The sequence below is a fragment of the Bemisia tabaci genome, chromosome 5, assembly GCF_918797505.1.
Source record: "Bemisia tabaci chromosome 5, PGI_BMITA_v3".
NCBI lineage: Eukaryota > Metazoa > Arthropoda > Insecta > Hemiptera > Aleyrodidae > Bemisia > Bemisia tabaci.
The window spans coordinates 21,447,952-21,475,515 of NC_092797.1; the positions used below are offsets into that span (position 1 = coordinate 21,447,952).

Here is a 27,564-nt window from a genome sequence, read left to right on the forward strand (position 1 = left end):
AAGTCGACCAAAAATTGCAGGTTTTCTTTACATGTTACGGCGACAATCTGATGTTTTTTATCAACTCTAATAATCTTTTCATCGGAAGAGGTTACCGTACTGGCCATCCCGTCCAAAGCCCCATCAATGTTCTTTGGTACGGGTTTCTTCAATTTTTTTCTAGCGCGATAACTGGACTGTGAAAGGGACGGTAGGTCAGAAAATGTTACCTTTTTTGAATTCTCAACCTCATGGCGTATCAATTTCAATGGTGGTTCATTTAGATTTTCGGTTGCTTTTCTCTTCAGACTGGTTCTTATAAGCTGCAGCTCGATTTCTTTATCACTTGGTGGAGCATGTTGCGGTCTGTGTTCCTTGTTGGTCGTTTCAAGCAAAGTAGTCATCGGTACATCTGTTTTGATCGTAGCCCGGCACTCTTTTTTCGAACACCGCCAATGTATATTTTTTTTTTTAACGCGAAATTGTCGGAATTTATAGCCTTCGACTAGTATCATTGGTTTGCCTTTATTGCTTCTCATTATCTGAAAGCCCGTATCAGAACTCATTTTATTAAATTTTAACTGAAATACACTCACACACACTTGCGAATAAAGGAATAAAAACGGTTTAAAATATGCTGTCAAACAACTCACGATTATTAAAAACGATTATTATCATTAAAACTGTTTAAAACTCGAGCTAAAACACGTTAAAAAGTTGCACATTAAAACAATTTAAAATTCGGCACTGTGTTGACAGCAACGGTCCGCAGGTTACTGAGTTACTCCTTTCCAGACACACCTCTTCCTCCTTTTGTCGTGGACCTTCCTTATCACAACACGATAATGCACCTCGCCGACAATAACAAACCCGGGCCCGGTGTCCGGGTGATTCGCGTTGCGTAGGTGCAGCGTTGCCACATAGTGCAGTGTGCGCAAACGTTATCGGTAAAACTGTGCGCAAATGAAAATTCGGAATTTTGTGCGCAACCGTTATCGGTACGAAAAGTGTGCGCAAGTGTCGTGCAGCCTTTTTCTCGACAGGCGCAGGCAATCTTACGTTACAGACTTTTTCGAAGTATTTTTGTGGGAAAGTTCTTGACATTCTTCCCGGCTTCTCATAAAATCGGAAGGAAAAACGAACCTTCCTCTGCTCTTGTCTAGTTATCGCAAACATACAAAATTAAGAAAGATCACTGAATTAGATCATTAGAGATGCACTTGAAATTTCCTCTCCACAGTTTTTGAGGTGATGAATTGGAGCCTCTGAGTTCTTATGAGAAGAAAAGGAATAGATAAAAATATTTGATCATGCCCCCCCCCCCCCCCAGTCTTTCCCGAGTTGTTTATACCGCTGAACGTTTCGCAATATCACACAACTAAGAAATAGGAGTGCCTTATGTTCTTGCCAGTGCCTTTGCTTTTTTGACAAATGTCGACCACAAGATATATCTTAAAAATATTCATATGAATCAAGATGAGCCATTTTGCCCCGAATTCGAATTTAATTTTCCAAGGGATTTTTTGTAAGAAACTTCTCTCTCAAGCATAATGTATTTGGTAGGAGCCTTCGTGCCTCTCCTTCTTCGCACACGACTGTTTACTCCGTCAGGCAAATGTAGGGCAATAGGGTCTATAAAAGTGGAACACAAGGGACAATAGATAATGGGTGGCTTTTTTATTTTAGTGTGGAGTGTGGCAGGGTGCCAGAACCTTTGACGAGGTGTTGCCGTTGGTCAGCCCCAGTCTGCGGGTACTGGTCATTCTTGATTGTCCGAAGAGAAAGCAACTAGGAACTCCTCCTCTACGGGCTCTATTCTCTCTCAGGAAACAGTAGTTTGTTTACAAAACATTTTGACGTGCGTGTTTTTTGAGTTCGTTCCAAGTTATTTATGATACTTTCTAAAGGTTACTGCTTCCGCAAATTGAGATCTTTCTTTGGTCGAATCGGTGGTATCTCTCGAGTCTCGACACTATAGCCATTATTATTTCCTGCTTGTCGCGCGCGCTGTCGATACTCTCTCCTTTGGGGACCTTTCTTTTCTCGATCACGGTGTTCTCCTATTCAGGTCCTTTGCCTTTGTTTTTGATGCTTTTATGTGACTTTAAAGAGAATTAGGGCTTTTGTAGAGCTGTGAATGAAATCACCTGATAGGAAAAGAAGGAATGTATCGTGAGTTTTTTTTTTTTTTTCTTTTGGAGGAGGGGGAGAGTTGTTCTAGATTTGGTTAGTGTATGAGCGAAACTGGAAACTGATTGGCGTTCGTGATAAATGATAAATCTCATCAAGTCATCTCTTGTTCGCAAGTTTAGGATTGGCCATTGAGAGAATGCATATTGACTTTAATTAACCGAAAATGTACACCATAAGCGAGTTACTTATCATCACAAGAGTGGGTAGCCCACATAGACAGAAGGGAAGCAAAAGCTGCCGTAATTGCTGAAGATGATTACAAGATACTAAAATAATGTGGTGAACTCGAGCAGTAATTGTTGTCTATCAAACACTAAGCATGGAATTGCTATCGGAAATAAGCAACTAACTTTTTAAAAATCGAAAGAAGTGCCTCTAAATCGGCCGTATTTAGTCAGATTCAACACAACTGCATTCCTCTTCGCCTAGTTCTCCCCCATATTTTATTTTTGGATAGGGAAACTAGACAACGCAACAGCTTCTAGCTTTCTGTGAATTTCCTGTAGAATTTGAAGAATGTATTTCCAAAATTTCAAGGCAGACTGTTGTGTGATTTACCCATAAAATAGTACAACCTAAGAGAAAATTAGGCTCGAAGTTGGCCCGGCAAATCACAACAACTTGCATCGGGATAGTGAAGGTTTTATCGGTTCAGGAACCTCAGAAGCATGATCGCGGCTCGGGGTGCCTTCATTTTCCCGTGATACTCTACGCTTTGCTCTACAGCTAGTTTAGTTGCCTATCCTGAGGCCACTGATCTCACTTCCATGCATCGAAGGAGAAGAAAACGTTCATTTTCGTTCACAGTTCTCTCCTCTTGCTCCTTAATTTCGAAAATTTGTGTATCTCTATTCATCCCTATTCGCCTCCAAATTGCTAACGACCTATACTTAAACCGTCAAATTTTCTTGAAGCAAAATGGAAACCTGCCCCCGGGCCGATTTATCGAGCTTAGAGCCTTCTCACGTAGACTCCCCGCGACCGACGACATTTCGCTGTCATCGGCTTCGACTGGGCTTCACACCATTCTTCAACGGTCGATGGAAGTTCCTCCGAACCTATGACGTTTCCAGGAGGCGCGAGGCCATCAACATCTACATCCACAGCAGGCACGTTTATATAATTGTCTTTTCTGCGAATGATACGAGCAATAACAAGGTATAGACAACGACTACAATAACAACGAGCAACAACAGGTTATACCCGCCCCCCGCGCCCCCTCCGCGCGCGGCCCCCACCTCCCGGTGCCCCCTCCATTCCCGGCGCACAGTGGATCGAGTCGATAGGAGAGGTCGGACATGAACTTTTTGACTTAAACTACAAATTTCAATAGTTTTTTTTTAAAATTTTCAGGGGTGATTCTTGAAGGAAATTTACGAGAAAACCAACGGAACAACTTTCATAACCTCAAAATTTTGTAAAAACGGTGTAATAAGCGTTTAAAGTTTTCAAATTTTGACTCGATCCACTGTGCGGCGTCTCTTCGAGCCGAGCGAGGATGCGCCAAGAAAGGCGGGAGGGGGATAAGTCCTGATGAAGCTGGATGGTTAAGGAAGAAAAAAAGATTGCGGAACGGGTGGAGGCGGAGCGCAGACCGCGGCGGGCCCCTCGGGGGCCCGGGGGGGGGGGCAGGTGAGGCGGGGGGCCCATCTTGGAGCGTAAGAGAAAAGAGAATTCCAGGAAGTTGTCCTTGACATTGTTGTAACAATCGCTACGAACAGAGCCGAAGAGAAAAGCTGTTATCGTGCCGCGTTTATTGAAGATAAAAAGCACGAGCGCCGGCCACAGAGGGCGAGGATCGAGTCCTGGTGGCCAAGGATCTGACTTTCGATGCGCCCCGAATAATCTGGCATCGGGGCTGTTGGTATCTGTTGCGCAAACGTTTGTTGATGCTCTGCGACGTATTACGGAGGTGTGGTTAAGCGCCGGATGTTCGATCGATGTTTAGACGACGTGCGGAACTGAACCGATCCAGGTTTTCCGAAAGTATCTTAAGTATCCGAAGATTCGATGTACGCCTCCAGAAAGAGAGTCCGCTTGGAAGGAGCTCCTGGGAAATCGGGTCCGTATGCAATGTCTTGAAAGTATTTTTCAATTTGTCGGTTTCGCTGGAAAATTCTGCTGAATTTAACGTGGAATCTGACCGAGTTTGATGAACATATTTTGATGAAAGTCGGGGGAAGTTGTTCGTATCTTTGAGTCGGTAGTAAGAGATCTGAAGTTTGCGTAATAACATCAGCAGCACATACGCTGTTTCTGAAATCAGCCAAAACTATTAGTCCATGTTTAGGGGAAGTAGTTCGTATCTCGGAATCTGTAGTTATAGAGATCTGAGGTTTGAGTAATAGCATCAGTAGCACATACGCTGTTTCTGAAATCAGCCAAAACTATTAGTCCCTGTTTGGGGGAAGTTGTTCGTATCTCTGAATCTGTAGTAAGAGATCTGAGGTTTGAGTAATAAAATCAGTAGCACATACGCTGTTTCTGAAATTAGCCAGAAATATTACTCCTTAATCGCAAGATATAGTCCATTTGGACCACATCTTGCAACAAGGAACTACTGTCTCTGGCTCATTTCAGAAACAACATATATGCCATTGGTCTCCCAATGCGGGAAGGTGCTTTTTGAGAAGAGCCAGAGATCAGTGGTTCCTTCTCGCAAAATGTAATCAATTTTTCCTTAGGATACAATATGCATCTATTCCTATAGATTCAACATGGGAGAGTCATGGCCGTCAAAAGCGAGGATGGGCCCCGTGTGTGGCTGAGCTAGGAGGCTAGCACGAGACGGAGACGAAGACGAAGCTAGAGAAGGTGGAACGAAGAAGTTGGCCCGGAGTCTCAATTCCGGTCTCGCGATCGCGGGGGGCGGAGGCCCCCGGGGGAGGGGGTGGGGGGCGGGGGGCGTCAACACGGTCGCGTCACGCCGTCACGCGTCCCGTCCTCGAGCCAGGAGAGCCGCGAGTCGGGGGTATCTCAGAGTCGGGACTTGGCCGGGGCCGTCGGCGAACGATGCGACGTTGCGCCAAGACTACGCTTGCTAGGAGTCCAACTCGACAACACTCCGTAGTCGCCGCTCATTGGCTGATGAAATCGGTCCAATTCGTTCAAGTACTTTCATATACGGAGTATGGCCACTGAAGGCCTAGCCATCTGAGGCCATATGGCTTGGTTATACGCTCAAATTCCCGTCAAATTCCAATCAAAAAGATGACCAAGATGGCGGTCGAGAGTTACCTAGATTGATAAGTAAAATTAATTAAAACAGCGTGTTGATTGAAATAAGCATGAAATAAGCACGGTTGTAAGGAAATCAGATGAAGGATGAGCCCCACAGCTCCATCATCTACCATCAAATGTCTGCAGGCCGCAGAAATTTGATGGTAGATGGTGCGCACCAGTCACCATTTGATCGGAAATTGATGGATTTGAGCGTGTAACCAGCACAATAGTCACTTGACTGCTGAAAAATGGTGGGCTTCATAAAATCATTAATGAAAAAATCGTAGAACCACAGCTACCGTTGGATCATCGGCACTTGACTGAATTCTCTAGTGCACAGCCTGCTGAGGCTGAAGATGCAACGCTGCATCGATGTTGCACGTCAGAAGTTGCGTAATGAGACAATACTGAGCGGTGCCCGGTGCGGCCGCGGCCATGCGATGAGTCTGGTGAGTGGTGAGGTGAGTTTTACCGACTAACCGGCCGGCCGGATAGCAATGAAGGTCTACTTTCCTAATTCAACTCAAGTCGCTCTCAATCAATTATTCCTGCTATGCAGCCACAGCCATCATGCACTTCGCCTCCTCCTCTCCATGTCCTTTGAGACTCGGATGGAACATTACGATTCATTCGCTAAATATAGGACGGTCAATATCCAAGTAAACTAAGGTGATGGGTACGTATCCCGCAATGGTCGGAAACTTTAATTTCGACCAAATTCCCCGTGTGGAATGAAAATAATTTTGGGATGACCAGAAATTAATCAGTGAGAACGAAAACACACCAACTCGGTAACACGAAAATGCTCAATTTCCATTGAAGACAGTTAATTTACACAAAGGTCATTGAAGTTCGCACATCGGCTCCAACTTGGACCTTTGAAGTGTCCATAAGTACTTGTCTTTCGGCAGAAAAAATCTTTTTCTTAAACTAACTTCTTCACCTACTATGCAGTTTTGTGTGTGTCCTGACTATTTTCATTTTTCCGAGTTGGTGTGTTTTCGTTCTCGCTGATTCAAATAATTTGCACACTAATTTTTCGATACAGTTACACGATGTCTAACGGAGGTTGATGCATTTTAGATTATCACTTGGTCAATTTGTATGAATTTTTGACTACAATTTCATTTAATTTCGGGGAAACTTAACAAAATTTGATGCAAAATTGACTGTTTTGTGTGCTTCGTATTGTTTCACCCACAAGTATTTACAAACCCTTTACCATTCGTAACATTGCCACATTCGCAGCTGTATAATGAGTCGCAGTATTGCAAATCGCATTTTTCGCCGATCGATGTCGCAAAGAACATACGTGCCCTCCTAGAGATCTGTAAATCTCTAGTATTGTTCAGCATGAGCAAATTTCTAAGTAATAAGATCTCTATGCGTGAAGTACCGAGCATTTATCGTCACGCTTACTTCTCTACGCAGCGTTAAAGTCTCTGAAGTGATTCCTACATTTTGAGTTTAATGACTTTTTCACGTTCAAAAAATTTTATCTCGACTCGGAAGTGTTTACGAAAGAAATTGTACGCTCAAGTTCTATTCAAAACCACCCCCAACTTGTTTTGTTCTCAACGTATGTGACTGTGTGGCACGTCTCTGTTCAACTCAGTTCAACTTTACCAAAAAAAAAAAAAAATCCGTAGGAATTAGATAATTACTACTCAGTAAAGCATATCAATCTTTTCTCGTCATCCTGTTCTACTCCGACTCCCACGATGGAGGAGGTTCCATGTGCGTTCAGATGTCCTGCTGTAGAAAATTTGGCATTTTATTTTCGCCTTGGAGTGTGACAGTGCTTTTGTGGGTGTGGGAATAGCGTTATGTGTCGATGCCGGAAACGCGGCACATCGCACGGAAGTCCCCCGTTAGTTCTATCCGTCACCATCTCCCCGACCTCCACCACAGTCACTCTTCGTCGCGTACGCACGTCCCATGTTCTTTTTGCCACTACGCATCAAGTGTCCCCTATATCAGCCCATACTTGTACGCGCCTCCACCCACCTCCCAACTTGAATATCTTCAGGGTGCCTACAAGACCGGAGTTTCCGGAAAGTCCGGATATAGTACTGATTTTTTAAGGGCGGTCTGGAAGTACTGATAAAGTGCGGAATTCCGCGAGAAGGTCCGGAATTTTTGTCGTTTTTTGTCGCAATTTGAGCAAGAAATTCAAATTTTTGAAAATCTTCGGATTTCGTCAATTGCAGGCACTGAAAAAGTACTGAATTTCTCTGTTGAGGAGGTACTGAATTTCATGGGAATTAATGTACTGCATAAGTACTGGTTTTTGGCCAGTCTGTTTTGGTAGACACCCTGATCTTCGGTAGAATCACTCAAATCAGAGACCACCTATCGATGTCTAAAGTGCGAAACCACGTATCTCCACTGCGGTGTTTCAAAATTTCCGCTCCCATTTTATTTTTTCGAAGAAAAGCAAGCTAACTTTACATTTTGAAATTTTTACAGTATATTTTGCCGGCCAAGAGGAAAAATCAAAAGAGTTTTCAATTACATATGGTGAATAGTTTTCCACAGAAATTATAAAGTATGACAAAACAATTGCAACGTCGCAAACAGAGATACATGGTTTCGGTCTTCGGTCATCGATACTTTAGAGACCTGTCTACACCAAAACCTCTAATCGGTCGAGGCAAATGCCTTTTGCTCACATTGCAAGTTTTAAGTTGAAAGTGGGGGTCATCGATGAGGGTTTTTACAACACATTTCACGATCATCGATGAGTGATGCACCTATGACCCCCACTCTCAGCAAAACACTTGCAACGTGTGCAAAGGGCAAAAAATTAAGCTCGGAGATCAACACTACTATTCGGCATTCGCCTAATGATGATTGATGAGCAACTTTTGGAGCATAAAATTCGCCGAAGATGACTGATGAATATCGGAGCGAGAGATAATCTTTCGCAAATCAGGTTTGAATGCCGAACAAATCGCTCAACCCTCGGTCATCCGTCATCTCGAGGCGAATCTGAGCGTTGACTCCCGAAAGCAAGGCATTCGCCGCGTGCGCCTCCGAAGTCGTGAAAACCACGTGAGCATCTCAAAGACCACCTGTCGCACCAATTTGACCATTGTTTTCTCGAGAAGGGGTGGTCAGAATTTTTCCTCCTATCTCCGAGCCGGCTCTGTTAGACTAGTTCCAATCGACCCTCGACCCGTATTTCACCGCGGTCGGCTAATTACCGGTTTCCCGTGCAGCCGCGCCCTCGCGTAGCACCTGCCCTTCAGTTCTTTGCCATGGATCGATATTTTCCCATTTAAACCTATGTAAAATGATCGATTATCAAGATATAGCTTATTAATCGATTCTTTAACATAGCTCTAAATGGGAAAATATCGATAGTAGATGATCCACGCCTCGCCATTGGTCCTCTAAGTTTGCGTCGCAAATTAAGCGCCTGAAATTTATTCACATTCTGACCAGCCTGTTCCTTTCTTCCTCTTTTTTGTTCCCCTTTTTTCACCTCTAATCATGTCAGTATTTTTTAACCCTCTTCGAGCAGGGAAAGGAGAAAACTAAGGGCTCGATATTTTGTGTTTTTCTTGCGGTGAATAGGCCAATCAACCTATCTCATCTCTGAGTTCCGCCCGCGATACCAGCCTCGTGTCCTTTTCTGAGGACTCTGAATGAGGGTCCAATTAGTAGGAGGATCAGCTATTTTGATATAATTGTGAGGATGTGAGGGTCTCCCCGGGAACATGTGGACGGGAGGGAAGGGAAGGGAAAAAATTAGGCTACGTTCCCGTATCGAAATGCTCTCTAGTTTTGTTATTTTTAATTCCGGTGTAGATGTATGCTTTGGTTTTGCTGATTTAATTGGGTATTTCAACTATGCTGAAGTACCCTCTATAAAAATGAATCTGTTTTAATCGGTTTTCCTAATTGGTATTTTCTTTTTTTCTGTTCCAGGTAAGGATAACTTTCAAAATGTGTTGTGTTGTGATTTCTGCTGTCACTAGAAGGTAAAAAAAAGCTCATTAGAAATCTATTATTTTTTTTTTAAAAAAAAATGCAATCAAAGCTATCTCGCCTAGTGCTATGACCTTTCCAATTTCCATGTATTCTAACAGGGGAGCCTAATTCTGTAAGAGCCCTAAAAATTCAGATCATGAAAGGAGGAAGTTTGTAAGGAGGAACAGAAATCAACTTTGCACCAGTTGTATCAGGCGCCACGGTTGGTACAGCGCCTCTTATCTTTCTATCTCTATCATCGAGCGTGGGATGAAGATCGATCTCTGATTGGCTCCAAATCACCTCTATTCATCAGTGTACTTCATGCTTTCAGATGCCACCGTCAATGCGTGGTGACATTAAAAAGCCTCAAATTTTATCCCAAGAAACGGTGAGCGAGTCTAGGGTGTCTACAAGTCCGGAAATAGTACTGATTTTTTAAGGGCGGTCCGGAGGAACTGAAAAAGCGCGGAAATTTCGCAAGAAGATCCGGATTTTTTTCATTTTTTGTCATTTTGGTCGCAATTTGAGCGAGAAATTCACATGTTTGACATTTTTCGAATTCCGTTAATTGGAGGTACTGAAAAAGTACAGAATTTTTCCGATAAAGAGGTTCTGAATTCCTTGGGTATGTGCTAAAAAAGTACTGTAAAGTACTGATCTTCGGGCAGCCTGTTTTAGCAGACACCCTGGGTCCCTGGCGAGCTCCAAGCGCCAAAACCTGATTTTTAGGCTCAAAACGCCTGATGAAGTTAGAACAATGATCCTGGCTGTTTGTCGAGAGGTTCTGGTTCATGATTGTCGCTATTTGCTATAGTATTTTCAGCGCCACTTGTTGCGGTGAGCCGCATTCAATACCTGTTGCTGCTCCCTCGGTTCGTTCTTTTCTTTCCCCTTCCTTCGCGGTGTCCCCCTCCCCCTAATCCCCCCTCTCGCCGCAACCTTCAATAAGGTTCGTTCCGATTCAATATTCTGTGGCCGAGGCTGACTGAAGCCACCGTGAAGACGCGGCAGAATTCAATTTATTGCATCCTCCGTTGATGAAATTCTCTCGACGGTGATCCCCGAGGCCCCCGCGATGCCGCGCGCACCCCCCCCCCCCCCCCCCCGGGCGCCCCCCGAGCGGGTATCTAGGGAAACTTTCTGGAAATTTTATGACGTCTCGCTCGAATGGCCGCCAAGGTCTCGCACCCCCCCCCCCCCCCCCGGCGTTGAAGAGCGTCACCTTGAAAAAATACACGCACTCCCATTTCTTTCTGTTGTTTCTACCGTCTTCGTTTGGGTTTTGGCTTTATCGCACCGAAACTTTTCGAGCAGCGTCGTGTAGGTAAACACACTCGCGGTGGATGCCCTCCTTCCGTCTTCGCGTTTGGCGTGTCGGGCGGTTTGCTAGGTTTCGATCGAGCGCAACCCATCACTAATCGACTAGTTCCTATAGTAGTAGTTAAGCAACAACAATACACGGAAACAGTCCGACTATTTTAACTAGAAAACACAAGAAAAACGGATAAACAAGGCTAAAAACGACAAAACATAAAATCTAGGACGTCTTATGGCGGTCTCAACCCCCTCCTCGACCAGGAAGCAATGTGTCTCTTTTCTCGTGTTTTATTATAATCGTGAAAACAATGGTTCCTGGTGGAGAAGGGGGTTGAAACCACCCTGAAACGTCCTAGGACTCATGTTTTTTTGTTTTTTTCTAGCCTTGGTTACCCGTTTTTCTTTTGTTTTTTATTAGTAATTTAGCTATCCACGATCGACATTGAGCATGAAATAAAGGGTAGTCCATAGATATTGTTTTCTGGATCATAACTGAGGTGTAGAAGATTTAACTCGAAGTTGGACGGATCACGAGACCACAAGAAGAGGAGGGGGCGCAGATTAGACTTTTTTGAGTCGGAATAGGGCTGTAGCGAAGGAAAGAATGTGGGTAAATAATAAGCAACAGGTGATCAGTGCGATCAGATTACCCAATACTGTTAGTTCAAAATACTTCTGACACTCTTTGTCTCCCCCTTATCTTCCCTCTCCTGTCTCATTTTCTTTCTTTGCAGATCGAGTAGGGGCTAGGCTGTGTTTATTTTTTTTCGTTTGCTCTTCGCTCCTCTGGTCTGAACAAGAAACTATTAGCCTTGCTCTTCTGTTAATTTTTGTGAGGAGCATTTTCTATACGGGATGGATGAGGAGGAGGAGGAAGAAGTAAGTAGAAAAGTACGAATGGAGGAGGAGAAAACTCTTTGAGAGGGAAGGTTGTCGTATGTTGTGCATACAACATTGTTGTATGCGGGTATGTTATATGCGGGTTTGAAATATGATTGTAATATTTCTGTTGGAAAAAGAAAACATAAGCTCATTGAAACAACGAGGAGGGCACTCGAAGTTAGTCGATTTTTTGAAGTTAGAACCTGATTTTCCTTTCTTGCAGACCTACGAAGGTTTGGGCGGAAAGGGGGGGGGGGGAGGGTACTGCCCCCTCAGAAATCTGCACGATATCTCCAAAGAAATGTGATAAATTTCGTTGAGAAAGTCCCTGACATATCTACCATCATTGAAATTGTAATTGGATCAACCTTTTCGATGGGTACTGCTCAAAATTGCTGTTGAGACTACTCAGTTTTTCAAAATTTCCGGGGGTTGCCCCCCGGATCCCCTTTTGAAGATTGCAAGGAAATCCCCCAAACCGTCTTTAGAGCTGGGGAGTTCCTTAAATCCTCCTCATCGGAATGTCCTCTAGTGATTCCCCAGACCCCCTCCCCCTTTCATGAAGTGCCCTGCTCCCCGTACGGAAAGTTCCTAGTTCCGCCCTTGTATGTACTGAAACGATGCAGATTATTGTAATTGTTGAAGCCGCATACTTTATTCGCCACCGGTAATATCTAAGTTCATGTGTCATCACTGTCTGCGAATTACGAGTTATTACAGTGGATAACACCAAGATAGAGTATAGATTTGTTGGATTCTGTCGGATTGATTTGACAGAGGCAATGACAATGATCTGACAGTGGTCGAAGCAGAAGCGCTCACAAGGTTAAAAATGACGAAAAATTGTTTTTCAAGGGCCTGGTCTCGTGATGCTACTGCTGAGCTGCATGCTGCACTGCTGCACTCGATCGCGGAAAATTGGCTGAGCTGTCTTTCTGCGTGCATAGATGATCGTGCCATGTTTTACCCGCCAGTTGTTTACGTTGTCATCAATTTTTGTTCCATTGCGTCATCTGAGCCAATTTTCCGGTGAGTTTGGATTTCAACAGTCATTGAAACGGCGGCTGTTCTACATCCGAAGCAATTGTCACCGCTCTTCGGAGGTCAAAACTCAGCTCCTCTCGGCTGAGGAAAGATACATTTCCCGCTGATTTAGCATAGAAGAAGAGCTTGGTCATTCACGCGAAGACTCGTTAGTTTGACAGATATTCGAGTCGATTACCCCTTTAAGTTGAAGGGAAATTTAGCAAGGCTCGTCGAAATTTCGTTTAAAGAACATGAACTTTTGATTAAGGAAACAGCTTTCTCGATAAAAAATTAATTTGATTTTCCCAATGAAATTAATCATGGGATGTTGGGACAATCCCTAGAAGGACCTCCCTCCCTCCCGGCATCCAACATGCGAGCCATTGATACTCATTACCATGCTCAAAAAAGTAATGCATTGATTGAAAAAATCAGGCAGCAGGTTTATTAGGGTACAAATTGAATGGGGAGGGTGAAATACTTTACGCTTCGGAGTTAGAATTTTTAAAGTGTCAAATGATTTGAAAACATCTCTAGAATATTTTGTCAAACGCATAACAAAATAATAGATGTACATATAGATACATAGCAAAATTCACATTCCTCCAGTTGCTAGCGAGAGTAACTTAAGTGGCCGAGCTTCGAATAGTTCGATCGGGGGGGTCATGTTTTTTCGCCATTTCTCAAGGGCCGTCTATTAATGATGTAGGTGGGGTAGGTACAGGTACTGGCAGGCAAGTACTGGTAAAGGCGCTTAAAGATAGGTGGGGATCTATGATTGCCAAACAAACATCTCTAAAAAAGAGTGAGAGGGGTGAAAGAGGCTGAAACTTCACGTCATTTTATTCCCAAAACCCTAGTAAACATGAATGCGACACCAGTTTGGAGGTATACCAGGCGGTTTAGTTCTAGCACTAATCGCTGGAGCGGCGTTAATCATTTTCGAGATTGTCCCAATTTCCTTTGCCCGATCCGATGAATAATCGTCACTCAACCAATTCGACGGAAACGTCCAGTTCAGTTATTTAAATAGCCCCGAATCTATATTTAGACACGATCGAGAAACGAACACATCCTTCATCCCCCCGACGCTGAGATGCAGTTCGATAAAGAGGTTTAAAGTCACTTTCTGGCGAGAGGGGGGAGAAAAAAGGGACGTGAAGACGATAGCGGTAAGCTCAGACGTCTGATTAAAGCCGAATCGATGACTCGACCTGGTCTTCCAGATCCTCGGCTAATGGCAGGTATTCAGATTTTTTTACTCGAATCCCACGAACAGATAGTTGATGAGGTGAGTCGCTGGCTACTCGAAGGCAGGTCCGTCAGCTCGTAGCCTCAACATCTCTATCGATAGCCGTTTAAACGTTGATTCGTCGAATAACCCGGTGGAAGTGGCAACGGAGACCCCTTGACTGGATAAATATTAAAAGGGTCTTAGCGACTAAGCAGGTGCAGCGCTGGGGAGGAGGGAGGGGGCTGAAACGGTGTCAGGTAGATCAACCCTTTTCTGTAGTCCACATCCACCTGATTCAGATTATCTCAGTCGAAACTTGTATAATGAGCTGCGGCAGGTACCCCGGCGGAGGCCTTTTTTTAGGGACGTCAGGAAAAAATGGTCGGGCTGGGAAGGGGATAAAAAGTGTGTAAATTATGCCCTCGGTTCCTAAAGGCTAGCGCGCCTCACAAAAGCTGGCTGTCGGATGAAAGTATGCTCATTATCGTTCGGAGAGGTGTCGTGAAGTCGTCTCTGGTCCAAGTCGAGGGTGGAGAGTAATACTGCCGTGCTGAGGAAAAACGCCGTATGAGCCTCTAGGCGTTGCCAAATTTCCTTTGGTAGATTGCTATTTTTCAGGAAAATTTTTAAAAATTTGTCTACCAATTTCTCAGGTAATTTTGTTTGTAATTTGATCTAAACCCTCTGAAAATTTCAAGGAAAAATATTCGTAACTTTTCTAAAAAAAATAAACTTTTTATCGAGGGAAGTTTGGCAACTCTTGAATGTTCACACGGCGTTCTTCCTTAGCACGACAGAATATCCGAGTCTTTTGATTCACATATCGTGGTCCTCCTGACGTGAGGGCGTATCTCGATTTCCACATGAGCCCTAGAAAGCATGGATTCATGTGTAAAATAGGGTTCACGAAAAAAAAGCCATACGCCCTTACGTCAGAGGAGCGATGATACATGCGCTATACCATGCACAAGATTTTTCAGTCTCACAATCCAGTCCACTATACATGCCGAATCGAAAGTTACTCGTGCTTTACAATTTTTAAGTATTTTAATTTGAATCACCTCTGAACTTACCAAAGCTATGCTTTCAAAGTCTCATTTTAAAACGACTGGAATCTCATCACATTGAAAAATTACCCCGTTCCTTAATCTCCGTTTAAATTCGTCGTTCCCCAGATGGAGGAACGAGACTACAAGCTGAAATTGCGAAATTTTACACTCTCAAATTATAATTTCATCCGAAAACTGTTGAGAATTTTCACTTGAAAATTAAACTGATTTTGCTTCCGATGACATGCAGAAATCAGCAGAAGTTGGGCAGAAATCGCGCAGTCTCATGTTTTTGAAACATTGCTCTTCTTTTTCTTTTTAAATTTTGAAACTTCTTTTGCAGTTACGCTCCTTCGTTCCTATTTGTGTCTGGAAGCTGTAATTTCACATGTATTGTTTCTGAAATGAATAACCAGAAATGATAACTCCGTTTTGCAAAACGTAGTTTAATTGCACAATCTTAGCAATCTGAATTTCCGATTTTCATTCCGAGGGATTCACCGAAATCAGGCCGACAGCCTTACCATGCTACCTAATTTCCACTCATTTTTTTTATTTTGTTTCATTGAAATAGGAGCAATTCGTCGTCTCCCGAACGAAAGAACGTAACTCCATTCCAATGTTGCCAAATTTCCCCTCGCAAATTGCCTATTAATCAAGAGAATCTTGGGCATTTCTGACTGAAAATTTCCCTGATTTTTCTCTAGATCCCAAGCAAAAAACAGAGATATTTTGGATAAAAATTGCTTACGTACATTTATGTATCATAAGTTAATTGTTTGAGTCAATTTGGCGACCTTGGAGTGGAGTTACGTTCCTTCGTGCCGGAGACGACGAATTGTACGCCTTGAATCTTTTTATGAACTGATTTTATATCATAAGAATGGACTGATGAAATTGGAGGATCGGATATGTCTTAATCTGACCAAAAAAAAGAAAGAAATTATGCAACGTCTAATGCAAGTAGTAAGGCTGATTTGGAAAAAATCCGTCCATTTGCTCAAATGAAATTCGGTCTTAATCCGCTATATTTTGACGGTGTATCCAATTATTGATGATATCTAAAGTCCTGTGTCTCTACGCTCGATATTGAAGCTCATAAAAAGTGCGATATGAATCGATAGATGCAGGATATCAACGTCGCAGCCGATAGAAGTGACTTTTCTTCGATTCGATTAGTGATTAGTGACCAAACAAAAGAGGCACCCTTCTTTTTCGAGCTGCAATGTTGCGCAACCGCCTCGCGCTTATCGATCCATTTTAAGTGTCCATTTTGAAAGTGGAGAACGGGCTTAATCTAGTCACTAAAAGCAATTAAGAGGTATCGTCGGGGGCCGATTTTTTGTCTTCTGCATCTTGACGCCGCGCCGGCCGAACAAAACAAAAAAATCCCTCCTCTTGACGTCAGAACTGCCGTGCTAAGGAAGAACGCCGTACGTGCCCTCAGATGTTGACAAATTTCACTGGAAAAAAAACATTGGATCTAGAGTCCAGACTCTTGAAAACATTGACAAGAAAAAGGACTCTTGATTCAATCAGATTTAAGCTTAAATCAAAAGGAAATCCGCTCAAATTAAGAGGCTTGGTTCTTGATTTAAGCTTAAATCTGATTGAATCAAGAGTATTTTTTCTTGTCGATGTTTTAAAGAGTCTGGACTCTAGATCCAATGTGTTTTTTTTTTCCAGTGTTCCTCAGATTAAAGATGAATTTGAAAGAAAACTCGTGGAAGTATCCTCTCTAGTTTTTTAAAGAGTTTTCTTCGTTGGTTGATCAAAAATATCTGAAAATTTCAAGTTTAAAAATGTATGATTTTTCACGAAAATGAAGGATCTATTGGGGGAAAATTTGGCAACGTCTGAATTTCGATAAGTCGTTTTTCCTCAGCACGATTGAGAACTGCTCCTCGGGGGCCGAAACTCGGTGCAGCGAGCATCAACCTCATGTTGCGCAGCAGCACTATTCACCGCACAGCATGTTCATTTCTTTCTATCCGAGCATTGAAGTCTCCGAGCCGGGCGCGGTGTTGCCGCGCCGCCGCGGCCGTGAATCCTCCGATGAGCGAGTGCAGAACCCGGAGCGGAGGGGAGTGACTTTTACTTGCGATGGTCCCCGGCCGGCTCGCGGCGGCGGAATCAGTCTCAGTGCTCAGCGATCAGTCGGACCGGTTCTACGTCCGTCCGTGCGCCGCGCGTGTTGCCTGCATCGCCCCTTTCGCCTTTCGCCCTCGTCGCAGTGATGTCAGTGCCCTCCGGGGTGAGTGCGTCTCCGGTGTATCGATGCCCGACTACGTCGCGCCGAAACCGCGGAGCTATGTGTTCATGACGAGATACACCTACGTCAAAATATTATACGTGCTATTCTGTTTGATCGTCTGCACGTTCATATTCCTGGTCTTGTTGCTCTACGTCAAACTGACCGCGCGATGAGTGTGCTTTGACCCCGCGTGTGTGTTTGTGTGTTAACATGAGTGCTAGCATCTGGGGGAGACCCTCCGCGGGTGTGTTAGTGTTGCAGAAGGCCCATTCCGGGCATGGGATTTTGGAGGAGAGCTCCTCGGAGGTGACCTCGTCGTCGACCTCCCCCAATCAGGTTGTTATCAACGCTTCGGTCCCGGTGCCGTCGCTTATTAGCCCGGCGCATTCCCTTGGATATTCGGATATCGGTGATGTGGACTTGGAGTTCTGGGATCTGGACCTCAACGCCCAGAACGGCGCCCGATTCCCGCATCTTGTTCCTCAGAGATTACATCACTCGCTCTCCGACACCAGCTCTATCTCAGGTTAATTTCTTTTCAACCCCTAACTTGTTTAATAGACTACAACACTGCGGAAGTCCTGAAGTCGTCTTTTGCCACCCCAACAGCGTCGGATTAGCCAACACTGGAAAAAAAACACATTGGATCTAGAGTCCAGACTCTTGAAAACATCGACAAGAAAAAGTACTCTTGATTCAATCGGATTTTTGCTTAAATCAAAACGAAATCCGCTTAAATTAAGAGGCTTGGCTCTTGATTTAAGCTAGATTCTGATTGAACCAAGAGTACTTTTTCTTGTCGATGCTTTTAAGAGTCTGGACTGCTCTAGATCCAATGTGTTTTTTTACCAGTGAATACCTCCTAGACTGACCATACCTGAAGATTCGGAATTCATCTGAGAGTGTGTTAGTACATCTGGTTGTGAATTTTTACACAAGTTTGTATGGGACGAAGTCTAGGAAGTATTGGATTAGCGCATAGCGGCCGCGGATGCTGGCGGCTACCAGGAGCTTGCACATTTGCGGGTCGCATACTCTCTAAATTGAAGACGGTTCACGACTACCAAAAAACTGAAGGTTCGTTTACGGGTATGATATCATGACTCCCGAAAACCCGTCTCAAAGCCTTTTCAAATCTGGAAATACTTCAGGGGTCCTCGAGAAACTTGCTCTCAGGGACCCACCATAACATTTGCATTCGAGGCTTCTACTTTTTTCGTTCAGAGCTGAAGAGTCCATGGGCATTGTCTTACCCAGGGCCCGCAAACGCTGATTTCATAAGTTACCGAAATTTCAGTAATAGGCTCTCGGTTCCCAATCGTCATTGAGCTACAAAACTACAAATACTGGAATACTGGTATCTGCTGTATTTGGGCTCCAAATACTAGAATTTAAGGGCCACATGACACCCCAAATTCCAGTTTTAGGGAATTTTTAAATCTGTCTTTGAGACTCCAAGGGCCCCAAAGGTCGCAGTCGGATTTCTCGCTCAGATAAAGAATAAATGGTGGTGAAGTGTCAGGTAGTTACGAGGATCATATCCACCCTCTCGCACCACAAAACGATTTTGATCACTACTCCTCAACCTGTTGCCACCTGTGTGAAAAGTCAAAAGAACCACGCAGAGCACCTATGAACTGATGGATGTAAATTGTAACCTGCGGATGAGCATAGGTAGTCGTTGTTCCAACTGACCGGGGGGGGGGGGGGATGACAATGGTAAGGGATGCTGCGAGCCAAGATCAAGGGGGGTCACCAACCACTAAGGTCGTAAAATCAGGAATGTGACCGTTTGGATCGACAATAACTAACTCCAGCCATCAGTGAGGTGCGGAACGACGTAATAGCTCGATTTCTAATCGGACCTGCAGATTTGCAGGTGTTGCTAGAAAGGAACATTTTGGAATTTTTAAGGATTTTCTAAATACGCCCAAGACCCCTCAAGAAGTGTTGCTACTGTTTTTTAAGAGATGATACATAACTTAACTACAAATCAGTTGAAGTGGCTAAATATTCAAGAATTTACTGTTGATGAAAGTACCTTGTATGAAGCTGAGCACGCAGCAGATTTCCCCCCGTTCCTGTGCTTGTTACGGACCCTTGTCTCCAAAAATTGGAACAATTTTCTTATCACATCATTCATCCACTTGATGATACGTATACTTTAAGTCGTTTATCAATTTCAAACGCTCCTTCACTGCCCCAAACCTAATGAAGGCCTTGTCCGCACGAGCGGGGTTCGAGGAACTTAGGGTGAACTTGTTCCTGGAACCCAAAGTTCGAGGAACTCGTTCGTCCAAATTTCGCTCGTGTGGACAAGGCCTCGAGTACTGTGATTGCATTTTTGCAATCGTTTTGGTGGATTGCTGCCACAAAATTAATCATAAACCTAAAGAAAAAAAGACGAAAATGTTGCCGTGCGAATTTGTACAAATTAATTGGACCGAATTTGGCAATAAGTAACTATTTAATTTCTGACTCTTTTATGAAAACAGCTGTATCCATAGGAAACCGAATGACGCAGCATGTGTCCCTAATAAGCCAGATACAGTAGTGTACCTCCTATCAAACAAAGTGTTACAGTCTAATTGAACTGCTATTTCTGGTTAATTTTAGGGACAACATGCGAGCCATTAGTTTTCCGAAGTAGATAAGTGCTTTTGTGGGTGAGCCAGGAAGAGTAGTTCCTCATTGCAAAATGTAGCCTAATTAATTTCAACCAGATATTTACGAGTTTTTCTATTGCGACTATTGTACTTTACGATATTATATTGTAGATTTAGTACGTTTTGGGTGTAAACCCATCGGTAATTAGTTGGTTAGACGTGGCCTCTCGGTAGATGGCTGAATTTCCAGGAGTAGATCCAAATCACGTCTTTCGTCAGGGTTCCGTGCAGTGAAGACTTGTCTTCTCTCGGCACACCTCTTCCTCCACATCATGAGCACCTTGTCGTCAATAATTGAGACGTCGATAGCAGTCAAGTCGAGATGGATATGACCGACCTGTGAGTCAAGCGGGACGCTGATAAAAAATGATGACAGGTGCGCTCCATAATTTGTGGTTGTCCATAATCGAATCCGTGTAAACGAATTCTTTATTTCAACGATGTAGGATTGATGCGACATTTCTGGTAGACAGCCGCAATCAGCTCGATAGCTAGCTCATTTTCCTCTTGTTTTTAGTTTTTCCATTAGTACCGTCATTAGCGCTCCTTAGAGTAATGAAATGTTCAACTCAGCTCGGAAACTGGATACAAGCCTGTGCTTGAGTTAAATATTTAATTTTAAATCGATGACCTAACTTTGCCTTCCCTTCTTTGTTCCCCACTCTTTGCAGCTGTAATGAAGACAGGAAAATAAAATGGTTTCGATTAAATTACAGTTTTACGAAGGCTTGTTAGTCTGCGCACTGCCTGAAAAACGCAGAAATGACATTTCCTGAGGATGGGAATGCTATTCCGGAGGATGTGTTCACGAATAAAGTAGGCTGCCGTCATATTTTTTCCAACTCAATGACATTGCTCTTCACCGTTTATAAGCGCACATGGTCTGAGAAACTGTTCAAATGGAAAAAACGAAATAAGTACGAAAGACATTTCGTGCAGGCCAAGATTTTATTTCGCTCTTGATAGCTTCGGAGTGTTTATTAAACTTTGGAGGGGAGCTTTGACCTAATCGATGGTGACTTACAAAAACTTGATGATTGAATAAAACTATAATTGACTTCAGTAAATGAAAATAAATGAAGACGGTTTATGATCGGATCTTGATTGCTCCCATGCTCCCTGTTCTTTTGAAGGTCAACTAGAGCCCATCACGAGCGACTAAACTCTTTTTTAAGAGGGGTGGAATGATTATCCCGAAATATTGACAGCAACCTCCTAATTTCCTTCTGATTGAGCACTAATTGGACCGCGTTAAACTGAAAGGAACCAAGCCACATCAGCTATTGCCAAATTTAACAGGGAAATTACAATTTTTTACGAGAGAACGTCCATGCAGATTCCTTTGAAAATTTTAAGGAATTTGCTTTGTATTATAGAGAAAATTCACTGAAATTTGCACAAAAATCTGCACAACCGTTTTCATGTAAAAAATTAAATTGCCCGATTAAATTTGGCAATAGCTGATGTGGCTTGGTTCCTTTCTGTTTAACGCGGTCCAATTTACTCAGTACATCTACATTGAAATCCGTAAACTTGAGGACTTTGACTACTTTGAGTTTATTAAGTTCGTCGGCCCGGCTGGCCCTGGATGAGGAGCTCATTGTAGGTCGTTTGCGGTGGGAAATTATTATTTGGCCACGTTTTATTCGACCTCCAGGCTTAATTGTATCACACCTTGCCATGAACAATTAACTTATTCGGTAGGGACGAAACAACAGAATTCATTTTCTTTCATTTTTTTATGGTGCCTGGTTTAATGCATCGATCCTTAACTATGATCACACGGGAAACTGTAGCTTCAAAAGTCAGCTTAAAACTTGCGAGTGGTAAAAGCAGAATTAGCCACTCCCAAACCAAACGAGAATAGATTTTCTTTTTATTATCTGGTCTACAAAGTGGAACCCCCAAATTGATGGAGTTAATTTCTGAAGGCAATCAGCATTGCTAAGTGTCATTCACCCATAATTTGAACTGGTTCACAACCAGGTGAAAAATTTCTTAGAATGTATGATTTAATCTCGACCAGCGACTTAAAAAGCCGGGCTGTTGGAAACTTCTGCGAGCGTTCAAAGAAGAGTCGATTCTCAACGCTTAAAAAATAGGATGAGCACTCTTACAAAGCTTAAAGTTTACTTCGGACCTCAGGATCAGAAATTAGACCCACGTCTTTTTATATTACGAGATAAAGTTGTGAATTTTCTCACTTAAACAATGTCAATGTTCATCATTATTCGTCACAATTCGTTCCTCTAGACCGATTTTCATTATTTTTCCAATAACCAAGGGAGATAGTTTCTACATGAGTCTGCCATATTTAAATTACCTCACGGTGGGGGGGGGGGGGTTATAGCGCCCTCTAGTGGTATGGGGCCGCGTAATGACCAAGCGGAAGTGTCATAGCTTCCTGGTATTTTACACATGTGCGTGAATTTAACAATTCTCCCTCCTGGTAACTTTGATGCGCTTTCAAGAGTCGAGGAAAACAAAAGTTAGGAAAGGAAGGGATCGGAACCATAAAGTCAAGAGCCTTTGGATACAGGGCATTACAAAGCGGGCGGCGAGCCTTTTGAGTGATTCCACAAGTTATACAGGATCGCGACCAGGAGAAGGAAGAGGGAATGCCGATCGTGAATCTTTCCCGCACAGCCGGCACGAGGGCCGGAGAGCCGTGGTGCCGAGGATGGAAGTCGGTGAAAAAACTTGCATCAAGTGCACGAACTGCACCGACTGCACCCCCGCCCCACGGCCCCTCCCCTGCCCGCCCGTCCCCCGCACCCACCCCCCACCCCGCTCCGAGATGCAGCACATGCAGCGTATGCATTGCATGCAATGTGTGCAATGTCATGTCGGATTCACTCGACGTTTTCCTCTTTCGCTTCCTCTCGCCTTCCCTTTCTCTCTTCTCCTCCCCCCCCCTCTCCGCGGTCCCCACGTTCTCCGAGCTATTTGTTTTTCTCTTTACTTTCTTCCCCATGCCATGCCATGCCAGGCTAGGTTTTTTTTTTCCTTCTCTGTGATTACGCCGACTTTGACCTTCATGCTTCCTTGGGTATTTCGCTCATCGGCACGTATCTCGCCCCTCGCCTCGATTTTGCTAGCTCTTAGCCCCCCCCCCCCTCCCCCAACTGCTCCTCCCCAATCCAGCCGTCTTTCCTCCCTCCTTCCTCGGCACAATAATTCTCGTGATTCCTCCACTTCGCCGTCACGGTGGTGTGGGTCTCTCGAAGCTCTAAGTGACTCCCCCCCCCCCCCCCCGCATTTTATGCCCCTCGATTTTCCAGCATTTCCTCTTCCTTCACCGCAGCCGCGTTTTTTCTACGCGTATCTGGTTCTGTTTCACTCTCGACTGGAATTATTCTCATGGAGTATGAGCCTGAAATAGACCGTCCGAGTGTTCTGCGAATGTTCGTGCGGATTATTTTAGATGACTCGAGGGCTTAGAACTCTAATTCGATTAAAACTTGGTTATTCAGAGCGCTCGCAGCGTATGATTTTATTCATGCGTTTCCGAGCGAAACTACAGCCGGAGTCGGTTTCGGTTTTAGACCTGGACTTGCTACATCGTTGCCTCCATGAGGAAGCTCAAAGTCTCAACTTATTTTCATCCTCAGCCCAGAGATGCTGGCCCTGGAGTTAGCCGGTTTTTATGATTGGATCCTTTTCAATTTGTTGTCATCAAAGCTTTGGATCAGTATGTCGTCATGATTTCCGACACATAGGAATGTAACCTCATTCCACGATTGCAAAATGTGCTGGAACGTCTATTTTTTACCTGATTAAGATCGTGCAGTTTCCGTCCAAAATTTTGTTGATTTTTGCGTGCACTGGAAAAAAAAACACATTGGATCTAGAGTCCAGACTCTTAAAAACATCGACAAGAAAAAATACTCTTGATTCAATCGGATTTTTGCTTAAATCAAGAACCAAGCCTCTTTATTTGAGCCGCGGATTTCCTTCTGATTTAAGCTTAAATCTGATTGAATCAAGAGTATTTTTTCTTGTCAATGTTTTCAAGAGTCTGGACTCGAGATCCAATGTGTTTTTTTTCCAGTGTGTTATCAGAGCAAAAATCGATGTTCGCAGCCAAAAATGGACAACGGTCCTCTAGTTAAAATACAGCGTGTGAATGGCAATTTTGCAAAGTTGATATGTTCTTACGTTTTCCATTTAGGGAATGACGCTGTGCTGTATATCATCACAACGAAACGACTTTCAATAAAACGCCAGATTTTTAAGATTTTTTCCTGCCTGTGAAATTTTTGACCGTAGACACGACACTCCCCCCCCCCCCCCCCACCTTCATGAAAAATTTCAGTCTACGCTATTGCTCATGTGTTGAATCGAGCCAAAAAATCTCTAGCCATAATATTGGGGAATCGTAAACCTCTTTCGGATCCAGCGTCAATTCACCTGTCTCCAGTTTCGTCCTCCTCTCGCTGATTCGGATCTCGTGACGTAACTCGCCCAGCTTCCGAACCAGCGTCGGATTTTCTCCCGTCGGTTTCAATTTTCCTCGATTGGAAGCGAAACGCCACGGCCGGGCCGCGATGCGATGCGATGCGCCATGTTACGGTGAGAACGAGGAGAGCCTTCGCCGTAACATTGAGAATGGAAGTCATGCTTGGTTGCTCCCAGCCTTGAACCGAGTACTCATGATCGATGGCGATGGGGCGGGGGGAGGGGTCGCCAACGCGCTCCGGTGGCCCCGCCGCCACATCTGATGGAAAATCCGGCAAAACCGCACCGCCGTGCTAAGGAAAAACGCCGTATGAACCCTCAGACGTTGCCAAATTACCTTTAATTAATCACGAATTTCCGGGAAAATTTGTAAAGATTTTTCCTCCAATTTTCCGGATAATTTTGTTCTCGATTTCATTTAAAGTTCCTGAAAATTTTAAGGAGAAATATTTATAATTTTCTTTGAAAATGACTATTTTCTGAGAGGAAATTTGGCAACTCTCGAGTGTTCTTACGGCGTTTTTTCCTTAGCACGGCGAGCCGGGAGATTCGTGGACGGGTCCGCGGCGGCAACCCTTGCGGTGAGTACTCGTTAATTGTGTAGTTGAACACGCCGGCTCGGGCTCCGGGCAGCTTCGCTCGTCGGATGAATTTCCCTTTCCTCGGAGGAAACAGGAGCACCTCTTGACGTCGGATCTTCTTTTGCGTCCCGGCCGCCGCCGCTCCGTCTTCTCACTCTCAAGGATGGTCGACCCGTGCCGGTTCCCATTAGGCGTCGGTGCGTCACCCGCTGGAAATCCAGCGGGCTCCGGCGAGGATGACAAGGAGGCTAAACGGTGATCGCACATGGGGAGGTCAATCGGAATCGAGCCGTGTTCGGCGACTTTGGGGCCCGTGCGTTCAAGTCTCCGAGTCGGTCTTCGTTGTCTGCCGTTCCCGTTTCGTGGAGGGGATTGACGCGGTTTTTCATCATTTGCGACGCATGTTAAGAATGAAGAGAGTGAAATGAAGGGCCTATGGGGTGAGGGGGGAGGGTGGGTGAGTGGATGTGGCACCCTATTCAGACTTGAAAATTCGACTTTTTTCGAATTTTATGATGAATTTTGATGTCTTATCTCTGAGGTTTCATGAAGTTGTATAATACCCTTTCCCTTTCCAAAATGAAGGGAAATTAAGGCCTCATGGGGGAGGAAAGGGGGAGTAAGGGGTCCGGAATGTTCGTGATACCCCGCTCCAGACTTTAAATGTCGACTTTTTTTTATTTTATGACTAATTTTAATGATTTTTTTTCCCGAGATTTCATGAATTTGTTTCCTTTTTTTTCAAAAATGAAATGAGTCCCATAAATTCCGTTGTGAGTAATGCTCCTCCGAATTTTCTGATGTTACGTTATTTTGTCTCCGCTCTCATTTTCCTTGAACGCATTATTTTTTATACTAAATCCTCTTTTTTCCCGTTTGTTTCAGGTATGTGCCAGTTAAGAATCCTGTTATTGAGCTCGCACCCGTAACAAACCATGAGTATTTCACATTAGTTTATTATTATTTTACTATTTATATAAATTGTAAATTGAAGGAGAGGGAACCTCGTTCGCTTGGTTCTATAACTTCTACATTATCGTTGAACACTCACTTTATTCTTGCGATCAGTTTTATGATGAATTTGGTCAGATCTGAGAAATTCTTACCTCTCCGGAGAAGATTAGAGCGTAGTATTCAAGAGAGGGGATTCGTTTTTGACGATAGACGTTTACAGTTCTTCCTTCGCGAAAGAGGATAACGAACTGGACGCTAAAAATCGAGACGCCAGGCAGGCGACTTCGATATGGGAACCAGTCGGGACATGCCAGCTATCTCACAAGGGAGCATCCTCTCACTCCTCCGTTGGGTGCGGTGATCTTCATTCAACACCTTCCTTACCACTCGTTAAAGTCACTTCACTGCCAGGACAGATGTGCAATTCAACATATCGCTTTTGCCCGCGAAAGGAAACCAGGAATAATCCCTCTAGGGAGTCTGTAGTGCAGTAACACACACCCGTAGGATAAAAAGCCCCCTCCCCCAAATTCCAGATACAGTTACCAGATGTCTGGCATCTGATCTTCAGTAGACTCTGCCCGCCAGTTTAGGTGTGGTTTGTCGCTGAAACATCCTGTCAATCGGACTATGTTTCGCAATAAGGAACCATTATTTCTGGTTCATCCATAAAAGTATTTATCTCCGCAGGGAAACTGATGGCATGTACGTTGTTTCTAAAATGAACCAGAAAATTTTAGTTCCCTTATGTGTTCTCGGTGGATTGATCAGGCACATTTCGCTTCTCCATCTTGAAAAATGTCTGTAACCTCAACGTTGAGTAAGTGGACAATATCTTGCATTTGTAGAGGTGAAATACAGATAAAAATTGATGAATCTAGTATTCCGAATCTACATTTTGTTTATTTGCGTCGAGCAGGATCTGAAAAGCCACGCCAAGGCCTGTGGTCAACAGTGAGAAATTATCTCAGAACATTTCATGTTTTTTTTTTTTTTTTTTTTTTTTTTTTTTTTTTTTTTTTTTGCCGCAGTATAGTACAATACTGCCGTGCTCAGGAAAGACGACGTATGAACATTCGAGAGTTGCCAAATTTCCTTCCATGAAATGTTCATTTTTGAGAAGAGCTGTGCATATTTCCTCTTGAGATTTTCAGATAATTTAGATCTGGTTGCAAATGAAAATTTCTGAAACATAGGTGGGAAAATCTTCATAATTTCCCCTATAAATTCGTATTTTATCCAAGAAATTTAGGCAACGCCTTCGGTTCGTACGGCGTTCTTCCTTAGAACGGCAGTACAGTAATAGATCCCTTCAAAAATTTATTTCCGACCAAAAACTGAGTAATTGAATGCGTTACAAAAATCGAAATCTCCCAAAAAAATTGAGCACCGGATCGGACTTTGTCAAGAAAGCGAAACGGTGTGGGAGGAGGGGCGGGGGGTATCGAAAAATATGAAATTTAGCGTTACGGATTTTATGAACGGCCCCTGTAAAGTTTTTCTTGGAAGGAGAAATCTTTACCGGATCCACGAATATAAATGCTGCTCATGCTCCATAAATGGAATGACGAATTTCTATCTCGAGATAGGTAATTCGTTTCCCGAGTTGTTGTTGTTATGCGCAGGTTTTGAACCCCAACTAAGCCCCCGACGGGTCGAATGCGCGCAAGCTCCAGCCTCCAGTTTCCCGCTAATTAAGGCGAGGAAAATATCTGGCAAGTAATAAAACCAACGACCCGACCTTGTTCCTCTGCTCTCCTCCCTTCGACGC

At 43.8% G+C, this 27,564-nt stretch overlaps 1 protein-coding gene across 3 annotated transcripts in view; it reads left to right on the top strand.

The window, feature by feature from the left end:
- LOC109036570 (ecdysone receptor) overlaps positions 1 to 27,564 on the top strand; it is a 289,601-nt gene that overhangs the window by 239,062 nt on the left and 22,975 nt on the right. The window contains exon 1 of one of the 3 annotated variants that reach the window (XM_019050873.2): positions 17,006 to 17,660. The exons of the other annotated variants lie outside the window; for them this stretch is intronic. Coding sequence (XP_018906418.1) covers positions 17,345 to 17,660 — 316 coding nt within the window. The 5' untranslated portion in view covers positions 17,006 to 17,344. Of the gene's footprint in view, positions 1 to 17,005; positions 17,661 to 27,564 lie in introns of those variants that run through there. 3 annotated transcript variants of the gene reach the window in all.